The 19,030-nt window shown below is 41.2% G+C and overlaps 1 protein-coding gene across 4 annotated transcripts in view; it reads left to right on the forward strand.

The window, feature by feature from the left end:
- Nucleotides 1–19,030, forward strand: part of WDPCP (WD repeat containing planar cell polarity effector) — a 281,255-nt gene that overhangs the window by 137,114 nt on the left and 125,111 nt on the right. For all 4 annotated transcript variants that reach the window (XM_084623394.1, XM_084623391.1, XM_084623392.1 and 1 more), the window contains 2 exons: nucleotides 2,787–3,396; nucleotides 18,230–18,418. In XM_084623394.1, coding sequence (XP_084479520.1) covers nucleotides 2,787–3,396; nucleotides 18,230–18,418 — 799 coding nt within the window. The remainder of the gene's footprint in view (nucleotides 1–2,786; nucleotides 3,397–18,229; nucleotides 18,419–19,030) is intronic.

Below are 19,030 nucleotides of genomic sequence, written 5' to 3' on the forward strand. Positions count from 1 at the left end.
CAATAAGTTTGCCCACTATATACCTGCGTTTAGTCATGCCTCCTCTGTATTGGTGAAGATCTCCCCACCAGAGCTTGCATATTTCGTTTAGGTCACTTTGACATATAGGTATAAGCATCCATTATTACTTGGTGACTTCTAATCAAATATAGCTTATACAACATACACTGTGTATACCATACTCCATTTTATGTGCCATTTAGGTTTGATTTAGCATCATTAAAATCAAGGGAGTTTTCCCATTGACTGGAACGGGAGCAGGATCGAGTCCCCTTGCTCAATATTGAATGGAAAGTGATGTCTCTTGTCTTTTCATCTCCTGTCCCTTTTGAATGTGCTAGTTCAAAAGACCCCTTTGAACCTGGGGGAGGCATGAAGTAGATATATAAACTATCCATTTTGCATATACCATCAGGTATCACAGAAAGCTCCAGCCCGCTTCCTTTTTCATAGCCCCTGGATTCCTGGGAGCAAATATCTCTTTCTTCCTAAGGATCAGCTGGGTGCTATTTAGGCTGTTCCAGCCCTTGCTCACAGAGCTGGACAGAAGATAATTCCTTAGTCACAGTTTTAGAGTTCTTGTATTTCCTTTACTCCAATTTAGGTCAAATGTGATTTCTGTTGCATCACCTGAGATGAATTCTCATCAAATACATTTTGAAAATCTAAGCATATTCCATTGTCTCTATTCCCTCTGTCTCCACTGCAGTAATATCTTTGAGGAGGTCCATGCTTAAGTACACTTGCCACTCTTGCCTTTTTACCCAGTATGGAAGTAACCAGAATCAATTTCTCTGACTGTTTCTCAAATATTTTCTTTTCTTTTTTTTTGCAGGCAATTTCCTACAGGTTTACAGGATTCTAATGAAAACATTATCTAGTTTCTCTGTTGCAACATCCAAAATCACTTCATTAGCCTTTACTGATCTTCTATCCAAAACATCTGTGGTGTTTATAGAGTATTCCTCTTTGCAGGCATAATATCAAAACTCACACCTCTTGTTTTATTTTGCCTATCCATTTGGTAAACACAGTTGTTGTATTGCATATAACTGACATAGCATAAAGTATTAAAATGTACCTCCTTTATGCTAATAATATTCTACATATACTCAATGTCATACACCTCCAGTTCAGCAATACATGCCCCTGGTATCTGTATATTGTTGGTCTTTAGCTTTGTTGCCCTTGGTTTACCTTGTCATTACATTCTCAATGGGTCAGTTTCAGATCTCAGTTACACTGGGGCTAATCCCAGTAACTCAACTGAAATAAACAGAAATCAAAACCAGGTGCACTGACTGCTAGATTTCAGAGTGGTAGCCATGTTAGTCTGTATCAGCAAAAAGAACAAGGAGGACATGTGGCACCTTAGAGACTAACAAATTTATTTGAGCATAATTTTCTACTGCATGCATTTGATGAAGTGGGCTTTAGCCCACAAAAGCTGATGCTCAGATAAATTTGTTAATCTGTAAGGACTCCTTTTCTTTTTACTTTGAGTTAAGTTTCAACTTTTTATATTTCTATATTTTGAGTTCTGACTGAAACACGGTGTTCCTTTTTTTTTTTTTTCCCCTCCAGGTTAATGATCTGCTCAGTCAACTAATCAGGTTTATTATCCATCTTTTTAACTGCTATTTGCATGCTGCCTGACCTAAAAAATAAGTTTTCCTGACATTTCTGCCTTTAGGGCCTCCAAAATTATTGGCAGGTCAGCAGCATTGGAATATAGTCTAAGGGGTTGCATGGGTGTAACTGAGGGAAGAGTTTGGTGGAGTCTTCCTATTTATTTCAGTGTTTATTTCAGCATAAACCAAGACAAACAAGCTCATCCCTCTTTTTCTCCTAGGTGAACACTTTTGCTAACCTATTGGCTCTCTCTCTTTAAGAGAAATAGCTATTAATAAAGTAGGCTAGTTATTTATCTATTGCCTATTTTTCCCCATAGCTTCTCTGCTTAAGTACACACCCAGTAGCTCTTGGACATTGTTTTTTTCATCCCATTACAAGTACTTCCTGTCTTCCTGTACCCCTAGTTCTTACAATTATCCATCTGTTGTCTTTGTATCATCCTGTTTTTGTGCTCTGCCTCTAGTTTATTCAACCTGCAATTTTTACAGCTAGTCCTGTTTCTCTGTTTTCATACAGTCATTTACTCTGAATCTAAACCAGCTAGGTTTCATTCATGAACCTCTCCTCATCTTGCATTCACTATCACAGGTTTTTGATACATATTGTTTCTACCACTGCTGTACAACCAACAGTGCCCACACAGCATTTGCTCTTGCCACATCCCAGAGCAAACAATCACAAACATTTTGCTCTTGATACACTGTGTAATTTTATTAAGTTGTTGATTTTTTTTAAAGTGAATAATCAGCTATTCTTGGCATTCAGTCAGTAGCTCCTTTCCTTGTTTTCTTCTAGGAATGAGACTGTTACAGGGGTTGTCTTCTCTTGTGTCTTCTGTTCTGCTAACCTCTTAAGCTCTCTGTGTAGACAAATAATGTTCAGGCTGTGTTGTGTTATATTTTTGCCAAACAGATTACCCTTTAAAAATAAATAAAAGGTTTAAAAATCTATTTGTAACATATGATAATTTGTTTAGTTTATTGAGCTGTGAGAATATGGTATGGCTTTTATATTCTAAACTGTTAGCATTTCATTAAATATAATTGATGGATTTGTCTTGCAGAATATATATGGAGGAGTATATTTTGAAAACGGTAAAAATAGGAACGAATTGTTATAAATGACTCAAAATATTCTGGATTTTTTTTCAGGTTCTGAGTTACATCCGTACAGAATGGGATCCACTTGATGCTAGCTTTAGCACGACTCAGCCTTACCAGGTTCACACAGTGGAACACTCCATCAGCGCAGACAAAGAGCCCATGGTTGACAGCTGCATCTATGAGTGGGTTAGGAACAAAATTCAGTGCATGGCAGTCACCAGAATTCCACTAAGATCCAAGGCCATCTGTTGTTGCAGGAACATTGCAGAAGACAAGCTGCTCCTAGGCTGTGAAGATTCTTCAATAATTCTGTATGAAGCCCACCAGAGAGTGACTCGGTTAGCCCAGGCAGAACTGTTGCCTGCTTTAATAAACTGCCACCCCAGTGGAGCCATATTTGTGGTTGGCAGCTCTCAAGGGGAGCTGCAGCTTTTTGACATGGCACTGTCCCCAATTAAAATACAGCTTTTGGCAGAAGACTGCTCACCTAAAGCAACTTTGCAATTCAGTAAACGGTTTGATGTGTCTTGCAGCCTCACCCAGATACAATGGGCAGTTCCTCACACTGCGTCTGACAGGGACAACAGCATGGATGTTCATGACCTTCTGTTAATTCAGTTCGACAAAGGACCTTTAGGAGTACTTCAGTTTAAACTCGGTAAGTCACTCAGCACGTGTACTGTACATTAAGGTCTCTAGGCAATACCCCTTCTTCACCAGCTTCTCTCATTTTGAAGGATATTGCTCACTTTAATATCAAAATTGCTTATGTTCCAAATTAATTTGATGTCCCCTCATACAGTGACTAACATAATAGAAACCTGGCCTGTGACGGGGGCTCCTAGGTGCAACTACAACAAAAAAAATTATTTACACCAGAAATACAGAATCATGGTTCTTTTCTGAGTGCTTGCATATGCCCATTCCACTTTAGATGCCTTTTCACTGAAGGCAGAAAACTTTTTCCCTTACGGGTACCCATTGGGGTGGCTCATGCAGCCTCCACATGCTCAAGGGTATAAAGGGGCAGGGCTGTCCTAATCCCCCTCACTTCCTTTTCACCCCCCTTGGCCGGTAGTCAAATGTGTGTGTGAGCTTCTCACGCTCTTTCCTGTTCTCTCTTTAGAAATACTTTTTCTCGAGTTTTGTATTGTAAGTAGTATAGTTGTAGTTATAATCTTAGTCAGTGGTACTCGTTTATGAAAAATTCTTGGTTTTTATCTTATTTTTCTTCAAGCGTTTAGCTCGGTATCGGAGCTTGCCTAAATCTCTGGGATTTAAGCGCTGTTCTGGCTATAACAAGTCTATGCCTGTCAGAGATTCTCACTCTTGCTCTTTAAAGTGTTTGGGAGAAGGACCCCTGTCTCTAAGGGGTTTAAGACCATGACTGAGCAACTGAGGGAAGTTTGACTTTGAGATATCCTGATGGAAGCAGCTTTGTATCCCCCATTTGGAATCCAGCCACTTGCTACATGGGGATTGTGACTGAACTCTGCCTCAGAAGGCACCACCAGACTTGGCAGCATCCTGATGTTGAAATTTGTATGTATTTGTATTGAGATGAGGCCAGATGATGCTAAGAAGGAGTTCAGAGCTCTTGTAAGTGAAAGTCTGGAAGCAAGATCATCTTTACAGGCTGCATTGCATGCGGCAGATTCAGCAGCTCAGGTGACAGCAACAGTAGTCACTATGCATCGTGCTTCTTGGCTGTAGTCATCTGACATTGAAGTCCAACAGACAATTGAGGACTTGCCCTTTGAGGGCCCAGATTTACTTCCTGAGAAGGCAGATGAAGCTTTGCATTCTCTTAAGGATTCTTGGGTCACCCTCATGTCTTTTGGCCATTTGTACTCCAGGCCCTAAGAGAAAGTAATTCTGCCTGCAGGTCCAGCAAAGGTACCCATTCTGCCTGATAAGGCAGCTGGTTCAGTCCAGGAGATGCTATAAGTCTCAGAGGGACAGATCTCTTCCTGCCACCTTCTGCTACCTCCAAAAAATCCATAACATCTAAGTCTATTTGACTCCTTAATCGAGGCCAGTGAACCGCTCACTCTAAATTCCCCTCCCTTTGGCAGAAGGTAGTCCCACAGGTTGCTGGGACCCACATTACAACAGATTGATAGGTTCTAAGCATGGTTCAACTGGGATATACTCAGCAATTTACCCCTGTTCCCCCCTCCACCCTCTTCCTCATCCTTTTCAGGGACCATTCTCACAATACTGTATTAATTCAGGAAGGTCAGTCTCTGTTACAATTAGGGGTAAAAAAGGACTTGGGGGAATAGATTCTGTTCCCATTATTTTCTCCTTCCACAGTCCAAACGAGGCCTGCGAATATTCTCTGTGTATATATAAAGCCTGCTGCAGTTTCCACGATATGCATCTGAGGAAGTGAGCTGTAGCTCACGAAAGCTTATGCTCTAATAAATTGGTTAGTCTCTAAGGTGCCACAAGTACTCCTTTTCTTTTTGTAAAGAAGATGAAGTTTCAGATGGTAATGCTAGCATCTGTTATCCCATCCCTAGACCCCAGTGACTGGCTTGCTTCCCTTGACCTTAAAAGATGCCTATTTCCATGTGGCAAATTCACCAGAGCCACAGGAGCTTCTTAAGATTTGTTGTAGCAGATATTCATTATCAGACTACAGTCCTCTCCTTTGACCTGTCCTCAGTCCCTCAAAGTCTTCAAGAAGTGCAAGACAGTGGTTGTGGCACATCTCAGGATGGCCAGGGTCCAGGAGTACCCATATCTGGACAATTCATTAGATTAAGGTTGGTCCAGACAGCAAGTAATAGTAGCCATTGAGAAGCTCCAGTCCCTCTGTTCCTCATTGGGCCTGTTGATCAACAAGGGTGTGTCATTTCTTCTCCCTGTACAGCAAATCAAATTAATAGGAACTGTTCTCAACTCAACCAAAGCAAGAGTGTCTTTACTGCAGGCCAGGTTTTACTGCAGGCCAGGTTTCAGGCAATATTGGACCTATGCAAAGACTTCAGTGCATATCCTCGTATGACAGTGAAGAATTGTCTGAAACATCTAGATCACATGGCATCTTGTACATATGTGACTCAGCACACCAGACTTCACCTTAGAATCATGCAGAGGTGGTTGAAGTCTGACTACCATCTCTCTCATCCTCCACTGGACTTGCTGATTCACATACCTGCAAGTGTTTTGTAATCCCTGGACTGGCAGATGGATCCAGCCAGTGTATGCAATGGGTTCCTTTTGCCCAAACCCTGTCCTCCATGACCATAGTCACAGAGGCTTCATCTCTCAGTTGGCAGGGAGCTCATTTAGGGGCCTTTCAGACTCAAGATCTCTGGTCAAATTAGGATCTCTTTCTCCACATCAGTGTTCAAGAACTTTGACCTATCTGCCTGGCCTTTCCAGTGTTTCTTCCCCACATCCCAGGTTTTTCTGTAAGGATGCACATAGATAACACTGCTACAGTGTTATATGTAAACAACCAGGGTCAGATCCCCGTGCCAAGGGGCAATGAACCTCTGGTCTTTCAGCATCAGGAACAAGATTACACTCAAAGCATTTCATCTTCATGAGTCTCAGAACTGTCTGGCAGACCATCTCAGCAGATGAACCATTCAGCAAAGATATGAACAGTCCCTGAGACCTGACATAGCTAAGTCTATTTTTCAGATATGGGGAATGCCAGAAATAGACCTATTCACCACCCAACAGAACAGGAAGTGTCACCGGTTCTGTTCAAGAGCAGGTCACAGTCCAGGGTCTATGTCAGATGCCTTCTTTCTGTCCTGGAAAGGGAAACATCTTTACACTTTTCCTCCCATCCCTATGGTGCTGAGAGTTTTGAGCAAGCTCAGACATGATCACTCTATCCTAATTTCGATAGCACCAGTCACACCCCATCAGCATTCATTTTCGGACCAGGTGATCCTTTTGATACCATACTTCTCCCTCAGATTTTGGACATAGTTTTGTAGACCACAGCCAGATGCTGCGTCCCCGCTCTCCAGGCTGACACCTGACTGCTTGGATGATCAGTGGTTAACTCCCCCAGAATCCGTCTGTTCCCTTGGAATGCAAAAATATTGTTTTAAATATCAGAAAACCCTCCAGCAGGTATACTTACTTCAAGAAATGGAAGAGGTTGTCTGTGGTCCCAGCAGAAAGATACCTGACCTTCACAGGCTCCCAGTCCTCTTATTCTGGATTATCTGCTTCACCTAAAGGGAAAAAGACTTTCTGTCCATTCCCTGAGGATTCATCGGGCAGCTGTCTCCAGATACCATCCTCCTGTAACAGAAACATTTGTTTTTTCCAACTCTCTGACTCTTAAGTTCTTGAAAGGTTTGGTTTGGCTTATCTGACTTATTAGGGACTCAGTACCATCCTGAGACCTAAGTTTGGTTCTTGTGGTTTTAATGGGCCCCTCTTTTGAACCTGTAGCAACATGCTCGTTTTCTCATCTCTTCAAAGAAAGTAGCATTCAGCCAGGAGGGTAGCAGAAGTTCACACCTCAAATTTCTCACTAAAGTGGTATGGGCTTTTCATCCGAATCAGCCTATATACTTACCAACTCTTTCCCCTAAAACTTACTCTCACAAAGGTGAGGTAAAACTTCATACTTTGAACATTTGTAGGGTGTTAGCCTTTTACCAGAACAGGACTAGCTGGTTTAGAATGTCTTTACAGTTAGTTGTCTCCTTTGCTGACAGCATGAAGGTCAAGCTGTCACTTCACAGAGGATTTCTTCCTAGATTTCCTCGTATATTCATCTATGCTCAATATTGTTATGGTTCCACTACCGTAGAGTTTTATCACACTCTACAAGAGCACAAACACTGCCAGTTGCTTTTTTGGGTCACGTTCGCATCCGTGACATTTGTTCATATGTTCACTGCTCATTGTGCTTTCTCCCAAACCTCAAGAGATGATGCTAGATTTGGGAGAATGGTGTTGCAGTCCTTGCTTAGATAGACTCTGATACCCTCCTCCATCTGCAACTGTTTGTGAGTCACCCAAAGTGAATGGATGTGTGCAAGAACTCACAGAATAAAAACAGTTACATGCCTGTTTGGTAACTGTTGTTCTCCATGACCTACCCTCCTTCCCTTCTGCACTGGAATAACAGCATATACTGGCTTCCAGCGTGAAGAAACTGAGAGTGTCAGGGTGGTCCTCTCAGCTAGCAGCATGGGTGTGCAGCGGGCGCATGCAACGCCTCAACAGGTATTGCTATGGGGGAAAAATTCTCCAGCTTTGGTGCACTGATGCATGAATGGTGTGTGTGTGTGTCCCTCCCTCCTGTTGGGTGTTCGTCAAACCGTGCATCCCACATTTGGGCTGTGACATGTTGAGAGGTGTGGTAAAATCGACCATGAATCTGTTTAATGTTCTTCCTGACTCCAGTGTATGTGATACCCCATTTCCTTTCTTCAAAACTCTTTGTAAGAGGCAAATGCTTTTGTATATTTAAGGGTGGAGAGTCTATAAATTAACATATTCAGAGTTGTGAACCAAGGTAGAAAGTAACTAGCATTTATAGCACATTTCATCTGTAAAGCTCAAGAGTTCTGTACAAAGGCAAAGAAGCATTATTATCCCCATGGGGGTTACAAATGGAGAAACTGAGGCACAAAGATGCTAAATGACTTTCCAAAGTTATGCAGCAAGTCAGGGGATGATGCAGGAATAGAGCCCTATAGAGAGCTAATTTTCCTCTCAGGCCAGGGAGAATCAGGATTGACTCCATTCAAATCAAGAGAGTGTAAAGAGAGGAGAATCAAGTGTAAGTCTCCTGACTCTGAATTCAGTGCTGTGGCAGAGAGCCATGTCGGACGTACCTATACTGGGAAATTTCAGCATTTTTTCCCACTGCTTGTCCGGCAAGGTGAAGGTGCTAGCATTGACCTTGTTCGTGTGTTTTTACTACCATGTAAATCCCTATTGAGATCACAACAAACTCCAGCTGATTTTTTTGAGTCAGGAGGCAGTGGGAGCTAGATCCACAAAGGGACTTAGGCATTGCAGTGCCTAACTCCTAGGCACCCTTCTGCCAAGTGAAATTCTCAGCCCTGAGTTAAGCACCCTAGCTCTGTATACAGTGAGTGGAGAGAGACACATGCCTAAGATATGGATCTTCAGCAACCAGCAAGCTGAGTGGAGAGCTGCCTAAGCTAGCCAGGAGTGAAAGGCAGAGGGAAGGGGTGGGGCTTAGGGCCCAGATCCATAAAAATATTTAATGGCCTAGTCCCTACTGATCTTGGGCCTTAGGCACCTGTCTGACAGGCCACATAGATGTGCCTCCCTCCACTCAGGATCTCCAGCTGTGAAACCTGTCTTGGAGGTAGGTGCTAAGCCAGGTCAACTGTTTAAGTAGCCTATGCCCTTTCTCCCGAAAAATGATCCCAGGTTTACTGTGAGAACGCATACAGAATTGGGACCTGCGGGCAAGATGGGTAGGGGAAGGTCTAGTTTGAGAAGGCTGCCATGGCTTAGGCATAAGCTAAGTCTCCCAGCAGCACTGTGAGGTAGGACAGCTTTGCACATGCCTACTGGCAGAAAGGTAGGCACACACTGGGTTAGGTGGCAGCTGAGTGGTGGTTTTGAGAATGTCAGTGGCATCTGAATGTTGGGCGTAGGCACCTGAAGAGGCAGTTAGGCACCTAAGTACCTTGGTGGTTCTAGCCCTGAGTTTTTTGACAAGTCTGTCCATGATATCTCTGTTCCTCAATGATATTCAAGTATCCTTCTATGGAAAGAAAAAGAGACTGATTAAAAATACTGAAAACCTCCGTTTAATTGAGCAAATAGTTTCTGAAAGTGAAAGCCGACACTAAAAGTGATTCAGATAAAACAGTCTTCAAGGTGTAATGACAGATCGGTAAACTGATACCATGTGGCTTTAGCAACCAGGAAAATGTCAGATTTAGCCGTATTTTTATTGTTTAAAAAGAGCTGGCCTGATTGTCACTGTTATCCAAAAATAGTACTCAAGAAAAATGTTTGTAGATTGCCATTTATTACGAGATAATGCTGCTCCACCGTGTCCAATAGGGCTTAGCGGTTGTAAAACATCAGGCAGAACACTAATGAAAGCATCTGTTTGATGTTTTTATGCATGTTGTCCATTTAAAAAAATAAACCTCTAAATTACCTGGTGACCTGTCAAACAGAAGGCATTCTGCCCATGAATACCTTGCTTTTCTTCAGTCCTCCCTTGTGAGGTCTACTCACGACAGCTTTCCAGAAGGCACAGCTTTCCCCTTCCTATCTCTAGCTCATTTATGTTCTTACTAAGGCAAACAGGCGCTCAGTGCAGGGACTTAGAGGCCTTCCTGCTAATTGCCAGCTTGTAAACTTAATTGGACAGTCTCCCTGGGCACAGTTCCTAAATCAATTAGGCAATGAGTTGGCTCTCACCTCTTTTTCCCAGTATGTCGCTTGGAAGCGCACTACTCAAGAGAAGTCAAGCATCCAAATGGGAAGATGTTGACCTCCACAGTGGAAAGTTATCACATTTTAAAATTCATTCTGTATATTACCGTCAAATCTCTTCTACATAGAAGACCATGGTGTTCCCCCACATAGTCAGCTATGCGAGTCATAATATAAAGTCCTCTATTGCTTCAGTGTTCTCTTAGCTTTCTCTCTGCTTGCCACATTAACAAGGTGAAATACTGCACTGATTAGTCACTCTTCGTTGCTGAGATCTGCAGTTTTTAAAGGCCTCTGTTAATTAATAATTAATATACATACTAATTATAAAAAAATACATTAGAGGTGTGTGACAGAAAAACAGACATTCAGCACTCAAAGCTATCATTAACTTGCTGTGTTATGCCTATGTGGAATAGCTAATGTGCTGTGTTAGGACACGCTACTGGGAACCTCCCATCAGCAATGTGTGTGTATAACAGGATAGTTTAAAGATGCAGTTGTAGTTTCTGAGACTGCATACATGCCTGAAGTTACGTTTGTGCATAAGTACCCTGCTGAATCAATGTCTATAGCAAGAATTTCCCTGTATTTGGCTCTAAATATCTGTAAATAATGTGGCTATTATGGGTTTTTTATATACAATATGTTAGAATCAGCAGATCTATACAAAAAGAATAAAGTTTCAGGGCAATAATGATACCAATCTTGTCCTAGAGACATAGTATACTACATTAGATTTCATTAACATATAAACAAACATCTTCATCTTCCCTTCGCAATTAACATCAAGATTACTTACCTTGTGCAATACTTTAAAATATACTATAAACACTAATGAAGAATGACTACCATAACAATTAGATACTATCATTACCAGAAATATGCATGTATAAACTATGTCAATGTAAAAACAGCAATTACACAGAGAAAGTACCCATACTATAAATTCAAGTGTCAAATGTAATCTAATAGGCAAGCATGTGTTTTCTTTAAATAATACTGTAAAAATTAAAAAAGGCATTATTTTATTCTCTTTAGCAAACAAAGCCTTTCAAATGGTCTGAAAACATCAAGCATGGCGTACCAGGTTCTCCAAGCCACTGGCTGGTCATTGACATCTGGCTATACCTATTTTCCAGCTTTCTTGCTTCTTTGCTCTTGTATGCCTGTGCAAACTACACCCACAATTGAATTTAGGAAAGTTTTAGTGAGATATGGTTTTCTGCAGCTTGTCTCTGCTCTTCTCCACTGGAAGAAGGTTCTCTCCTTGCCATCCTTTGTGTCTTTGACTGCAATTCTTGGGGTCAGTTTTCTCTTTCCTACTGGTATGTTTTTCTTAAAATTGGGGTTGGGTGACAATTTTGGAACATCTGTGATAATCTTAAAATAAATTTAGTTTCCTTTTTTCCTTTACATGGAAAAAATTGACAATATATTCTCTTAGTAGATTTCAGAGATATTTTAGAAATATACTGTTTCATGGCAGAAACCATCAACTCTGACCAGACATCTGAGGTCTTAGGTAACAGTTTTAAATGTACACAGTATTTGGACCTAGTATTCAAACGAGGTACACAGCTGAGAATATTAGTCATAGTGCATATATGCTGTAGGTAGCCACATTGATGTGATCAGCTGGCTAGTCAATTATAATATAGAATGCTATTTGCTGGAGCATTCTGGGCATGTGCAAAAGTGTAGACCCGGGATTGGGAATGCATTTATAACTTCAACCTCTAGAGAACAAGAATTATACATAAATCATCTTCTTTTACAGTGGGGAGCATGATGGTCAGTTTATTTCATTTTGATAGGTATGTTAACTCTGATTTTCAGCAATTCTTATCTATAATTGAAAGGTGCATTGGTGTTGGTGTCTGTAAAAAGATAGCTGGCCCTTTAAATGAAATCAGGCCCCACTTTTCTGTTCCAGTCCAGGTGAGTGCTAGTTTGGGATAATGAGGAGTGTGGGGCTGCCCATGGGTGTTACAAAATAAGAGACAAGCCAAAGTAAAGGGAGAGTGCAGAATCTAGAATCCTGAGAGTGAGGCCTGGTCTACACTGAAAAGTTATATCAGCATCGTTATGTCGGTCAGGCGTGTGAAAAACCCCCACACACCCCGACCCACGTAGCTATGCCGACATAACCCCCAGTGTAGATGCAGCTGTGCGGGTGGAAGAGGGCTTCTGCTGACACAGCTAACTTTGTTCGGGAGTTGGTTATTCCTACACCGACAGCAATCCCCCTTCGGTCTACACTATGGGGCTATGCTGGTATAGTCTCTGTAGTATAGGTGTACCCAGAGAAAGTGAGAGTCCGAATGAATGCTCAGAACAAGAGCAGAGCTGGGCTCAGAGCTTCAGGGAAGAGATTTCCCCTGAAGGAGGGAGCAGTAACAGTTCCCTAGTGAGCAGTGGCGCCAGATCAGGCTGATGAAAGAAGACAGTGAAGCAGTCAAGGGATTACCTACAATTTTTCCCAGGCCAGAAAGTCACCTCCAGAGAGGGCTGAAAAGGAAGATGCCTGCTGGCTCTCTGAGCCAGACAGCTGAAGCCCGAGGGTCAGAGAGGACCGACGGCTGGGGAATGGATGAGACTGCTGTTGTCTCCAGCCAGGAACTAGAGCCAGGCCTGAGAATGAACCAGGGCAGAGAATACCCCAGCAAGAAGGGCTGGGACGAGGCATGGTGAGAGATGCTGGAGCCATACCTGAGAGCCTGAGTGCAGTGAGAGGTGCCGGAGCTGTACCTGGTGTGTTGACAGACTGTTGGGATTTGATTCTGGATTATGGTTGTGTGACTTTTGTAATAAATTAACCCACAAAGGAATATTTATGTTTGGAAAGCTTGTGCAGAGTTACTGGGGACTCTGGAAGAGGGAAATAGAGGAAGGGGCTGCATGCAGGGCCACCCTGAGGGCATGAGCAGGCATCCTGGAAGCGGCCACTCTTTCATATTGTCTCACAGGGTCACATTCTTCTTTATAATTAAATACTGAAGAAAGACCTCAAATTGTGGATTTTGCTGAGCTGGAGGTAACTTTTGTGCTTGACACATAATGTGGAGGCTCTGACTGTTTACTGTAGGATCATAGAGGATCCCATAGCACTTTCTCTCTAATAGTGTTAGAACTTGATCCAACTTCCTTTAAAGTCAGGGGATCCCAAATTCATAATGTCCTAGTATAATTCCAAGCCCAATATTTATATGCTGGCCTACCTAAAAGAATTAGGTATGCTGGCCTACCTAAAAGAATTCCTTCTAGTTACATAAGAACTGTTATACCTAATCAGACCCATGACCTATCTAGTTCAGTATCCCATCTCTTGCAGGAGCCATCACAGAATTCTTCAGAGGAAGGTGCAAGAACCCGGCTGTAGGCAGATGCGGGATAATCTTCCCACCACATTATGTTTCATTGTAATCTCCAATAAAGAGAGGTTGCCTTCAGCCATGAAACACAAGGTTTAATATCTCTTCCAAAATCTTTGTGAGCGTTAGCTATTCTAAGTACCAGATATTCTTTTTATCTATATAAATGTGCAATCCCTTTTTGAAATTTGCTAAATTCTTGGCTCCAATGGCATCCTGTGGCAATGAGTTCCATGGTCTAATTCCACATTTTATGAAAAACTATTTCCTTTATCAGTTTTGAATTTGCCACCTTCCAATTTCATTGAATATCCCCTTTGTTCTTACCTTATAAGAACAGAAGTTCTCAAGCTACCTTCTCTATAGTATTTGTTATTCTATATATTTTTATCATGTCCCCTCTTAGTTGTCTCCTTTCTAAGGTAAACCACCCCAGTCCTTTCAATTTCTCTTCATGAGTTTTTCCATAACCATTCTTGCCTCCCTTCTCTGAACCCCCTGTAATTGTTCAATATCTTTTTTGAGATGTGATGACCAATATTGCACAGAGTATTCTCGAAGAGACTGCACCACTGATTTACATAAAGGCACTATAGTATTTTCCTCATTGTTCTCAACCCCCATCCTTATGCGTCCTATCATTTTGTTTGCTTTTCTAACCAGAGCTGCACATCGAACGGAGGTCCTCATTGAGCTGTCTGTGATTCCCAGTTCCCTTTTCTGAGTTGATATAGTTAATTTAGAACCTTGTAAGGTATATGAATTACTTACATTTTTTTCCTTCCAACGTTCATTACTCTGCATTCATGACATTGAATTTCATTTGTCATCATGTTGCCTATTCACCTAGCTTGGTTAGGTCCCTCTGAAGTTCTTCACTAACCAAAAAGTCCTTTGTGTTCTTCACTAACCGAAATAATTGTGTCATCTACAAATGTTGCTAACTCACTGCTCACCCTCCTTTCCAGATCATTAATAAATATATTAAACAGGGGACAGTGAGGATGTTTGAGCATCCCACTGTAAACCTTTTTCCATGATGCACATTGACCATTCTTATTTTTTGTATGGAAATAGCAACATTAACAAGTTAATGGAAAGGTTTGAAATCCATGTGAGGACTTCAGGAGATGCAGAGTGCATGTGTGTAATACCTTCTGGAAATGAAAAAATGTTCCCAATGTATTTGATGGTTTGGAGGTCTCCACATTGACACTATTGCGAATCCTTGATTCCTCATGTGTATATCAGGTGCACGCATCTTCCACGTAATGTTCTAATATAGTTTATGGTTGTCCCACTGTCTTCAGCACAGCAAGAAACCAGACAGTTCGATGGTGGGATCATCTATGAGGTGGTTGTTGTTTACATCAGAGCCTGCCCATTTCATCTACCAGGTGTCTTATGGATTTGAAGTTGGCTTCTCCAACTACTCAGAATGGTCGGTGGGACTTAGAGCGAGTGCAAGGAGGGAGAACAAGGTTGTCATGGTGTAGGAGCTTTTGGTTACCAAGAGCTTTCTTGTACTCACACAATGTAGCCATCTCTCACCGGATGGTGGAGGAGAGATGTTAGCAAGGACTGGAACCAAAGCAGTGGAGTGGACTTCATGGAGCCAGTTACAAGTCTCATAGCCCCACTTAGCTGGGTATCCGTGAGTGCACAGTACTCGGCTGTGGAATAAACTAAACCAGTGTTGCCATTCGTAGCATTCAAGCATCACAACTCCAGCTAGATCCTGCTAGCTTTTTGGATGATATTGGTGCAACGCTTTGTTTTATGACTCACCTGCTTCAGATATTGTTGATAGGTAAGGCTGCAATTGAGGGTGACTCCTAGATAGCAGTGGTTCGCATCGTAAGTGATTGCCTAGCCACAGAAGTTTACATTCACCATCTTCTTCGCTTCGGAATTGCTAAGATGGAAACCTGATGATGCTGTTTTTAATGGGTTGGATTTGAGCAGCCAGTCCCTAAAGTAGTTTTCCATCCTCTTGACCATTTAATCCTATTCTTTGCTTTCTGTCTCCTACCTGGTTTTTGATCCATGACAGTACTTCCTTCTTACTCCATGACTAGTTAGCTTCATAGCCTCTTGTCAAAGACCTTTTGAAAGTCCTACTACAGGACAGGCCCAACAAAGAAAATAACAAAACGCCACTAGCCATCACCTTCAGCCCCCAACTAAAACCTCTCCAACGCATCATCAAGGATCTACAACCTATCCTGAAGGATGACCCATCACTCTCACAGATCTTGGGAGACAGACCAGTCCTTGCTTACAAACAGCCCCCCAACCTGAAGCAAATACTCGCCAGCAACCACACACCACACGACAGAACCACTAACCCAGGAACCTATCCTTGCAACAAAGTCCGTTGCCAACTGTGTCCACATATCTATTCAGGGAACACCATCATAGGGCCTAATCACATCAGCCACAATATCAGAGGCTCATTCTCCTGCACATCTACCAATGTGATATATGCCATCATGTGCCAGCAATGCCCCTCTGCCATGTACATTGGTCAGACTGGACAGTCTCTATGTTAAAAAAATAAGTGGACACAAATCAGACGTCAAGAATTGTAACATTCAAAAACCAGTTGGAGAACACTTCAGTCTCTCTGGTCACTCAATTACAGACCTAAAAGTGGCAATACTTCAACAAAAAAACTTCAAAAACAGACTCCAAGGAGAGACTGCTGAATTGGAATTAATTTGGAAACTGGATACAATTAACTTGGGCTTGAATAGAGACTGGGAGTGGATGGGTCATTACACAAAGTAAAACTATTTCTTCTCCCCCCTCCCCCCCCCGCTTCCTCGGACATTCTTGTCAACTGCTGGAAATGGCCCACCTTGATTATCACTACAAAAGGTCCCCCCCGCACTCCCCCCGCTCTCCTGCTGGTAATAGCTCACCTTAAGTGATCACTCTGGTTACAGTGTGTATGGTAACACCCATTGTTTCATGTTCTTTTTGTATATAAATCTCCCCACTGTATTTTCCACTGAATGCATCCGATGAAGTGAGCTGTAGCTCACGAAAGCTTAGGCTCAAATACATTCGTTAGTCTCTAAGGTGCCACAAGTACTCCTTTTCTTTTTGCGAATACAGACTAACACGGCTGCTACTCTGAAATCTAAAAGAATTGTTACTGGTTCTCCTTTATCTACTCTTCTATTGACATGTTCAAAGAACTCTAATATATTAGAGAAACATGATTTTCCTCTGCAGAAACTGTGTTGGTTAGACCCTATCATCTCATGATGGTTTAGGCATTTATTATTTTATTTTTAATTATCATTTTAATCAACTGACCACATACAGATGTATGGCTTCCAGGACTGTAATCTCCCATATCACTTCTGTAGCTGTTTAAAAATACAGATACAGCAGCTACTACTCTCCAATCTTCTGGAACAATGGGTGTTTTACTGAGAGACTGCATATTTTTGTTAGCAGCTCAACCACTTCACACTTAAGCTCCTTCAGAACTGCTAGATTTATACCATCTTGTCCTGGTGACGTACTGCTTTTTAAATTACTGGTTTGTTCCAACACCACCTCTTCAGACGCTGCAGTTTGGTTCAACATCATAGGGGGAGGTAAAGTACCTGTAGGCTTCCTGCTTCCAATATACTTTTTTTTAAAAAGTCTGTTTGTTTTTATACTTCTAACAACTTGCTCTTCAAAATCCATTTGGTCCCTTCTAATTTCCCTCTTATATATTTGCCTGCTGTCATTTGTGCCCCCATTTACTGGCTTCACTAGGGTCAGATTTCCAAATTTTGAAGGATTTCTGTTTGGTTCACATAGCCTCTTGAACCTTGCCATTGGCTTGCTCTTTACCTTTCTAGTTTCCTCTTTGTCTGGTGGAATGCATGCCTTCTGAGTGTCTACTGCTGTTTTTAAGTAATATCCATGCCACCTGTAAGGATTTTATTTCCTTTATTTTTGATTTTAAGGGCTTTTTGACTAGCCATCTTATCTGATTGAATTTTCCCTTTCTAAAGTTTATTATCACTGTGTGTAACCTTTTGGTTCTTTACCTCCTCCTAGGATGATGATGAACCTAATTATATTGTGGTCACTATTACTTAGTAGCTCAGCAACTGTAGCTTCTTGAATTAACTCCTCTGTGTTACTTAAGACTAAGCTGATAATAGCCTTTCCTCTTGTGTGCTCTAGAACTAGCTGGTCCAAGAAGCACTCACTTAAGTTGTCAAGAAACTCTTTCTCTAAACTTTATGCTATTCTTTGCTTTCTGTTTTCTCTAATAATACCTCCTTACCTGGAAGAGGCATTGTGAAAATTAATTTAACAACATATGTGAGGAGTCCAGGTACTGTGGTGATGAGCACCATATAAAAACCTATAAATAATTTAAAATAAACAAATAATATAAACTGTTACATAGTGTTGCTATTGCCGGTAAGCATATGCCATGTTCCCCACCCCGTGCATTGGTGCATTTCACTGTTGGGTTTTCTGCACAGTGTAAAGCATATCGAGGCTAGATATGTTAGATAAAAGGTGCTGTACAAATGTACTGTATAATATTTAAACATAAAACTCATTTACTTATTAAAACCTGAATTAATAAGGAACAATATTTGTAACTGCTGAAAAATAGAGAATTATTGATCTACAATGTTATGGTACTATCCTTGGCTTTAATATTTCCTGTGACAGGTGCCATCACAAGAGGACGGCTGGGCCTTGTGGAAATCATCCACCAGTATGTTCGGTATGATGAGATATATGAGGCGATTAGTGTCCTGAGCAGCATGAACTGGGACACAATGGGTCATCAGTGTTTCATAAGCATGAGTGCCATTGTAAATCACCTTCTTAGACAAAAGCTGACACCAGAGAGAGAAGGTCAGAGTTTGGTTGTATTTCATAAATGTTTATACTTATATTTTAAAATCTATACTTGAATGATTTTGATAATACATATTGGCTTTGAAAAGAAGGATCAGTATTTACTAGGTCCTGACTAGTCAGAATTACGCTTTGCTATTCTACAATAAAATGTCATTATTATATAGTCATTAAATGTCATTATTATATAGATATTTTAATAAGATTATGCACACACGTATAAATTGCATTTTAATTCATATTAATAGTAAGGAAGGTGTAATAATACATATATTACATAATATATACACATGCATAAATATATATATTGTATGATCTATGTCATCTTCGTGATATGTATATGAAACTATATGATACAGTAATTTTATATATCAATCTATATATCTATATCTATCTATATAGCTATATCGTACATTGAAAATCAGTGACTAACGTTGGCCAATACAGAAGTCAAATATTTATTTTATATCAATATTTAGAACCGGCACCAAATTAAGGAAGGGCGTTGTCATGGGGGTGGGACAGAAGTATTTAGTTCAGTTTGGGGGTATTTGCAAAAAGAACCGTCTTTCAATGCAACATCCATTGTCTTTCCACATTCCCTGAATC

The sequence above is a fragment of the Lepidochelys olivacea genome, assembly GCF_965140295.1.
Source record: "Lepidochelys olivacea isolate rLepOli2 genome assembly, chromosome: 3".
In the NCBI taxonomy this organism is placed as follows: domain Eukaryota; kingdom Metazoa; phylum Chordata; order Testudines; family Cheloniidae; genus Lepidochelys; species Lepidochelys olivacea.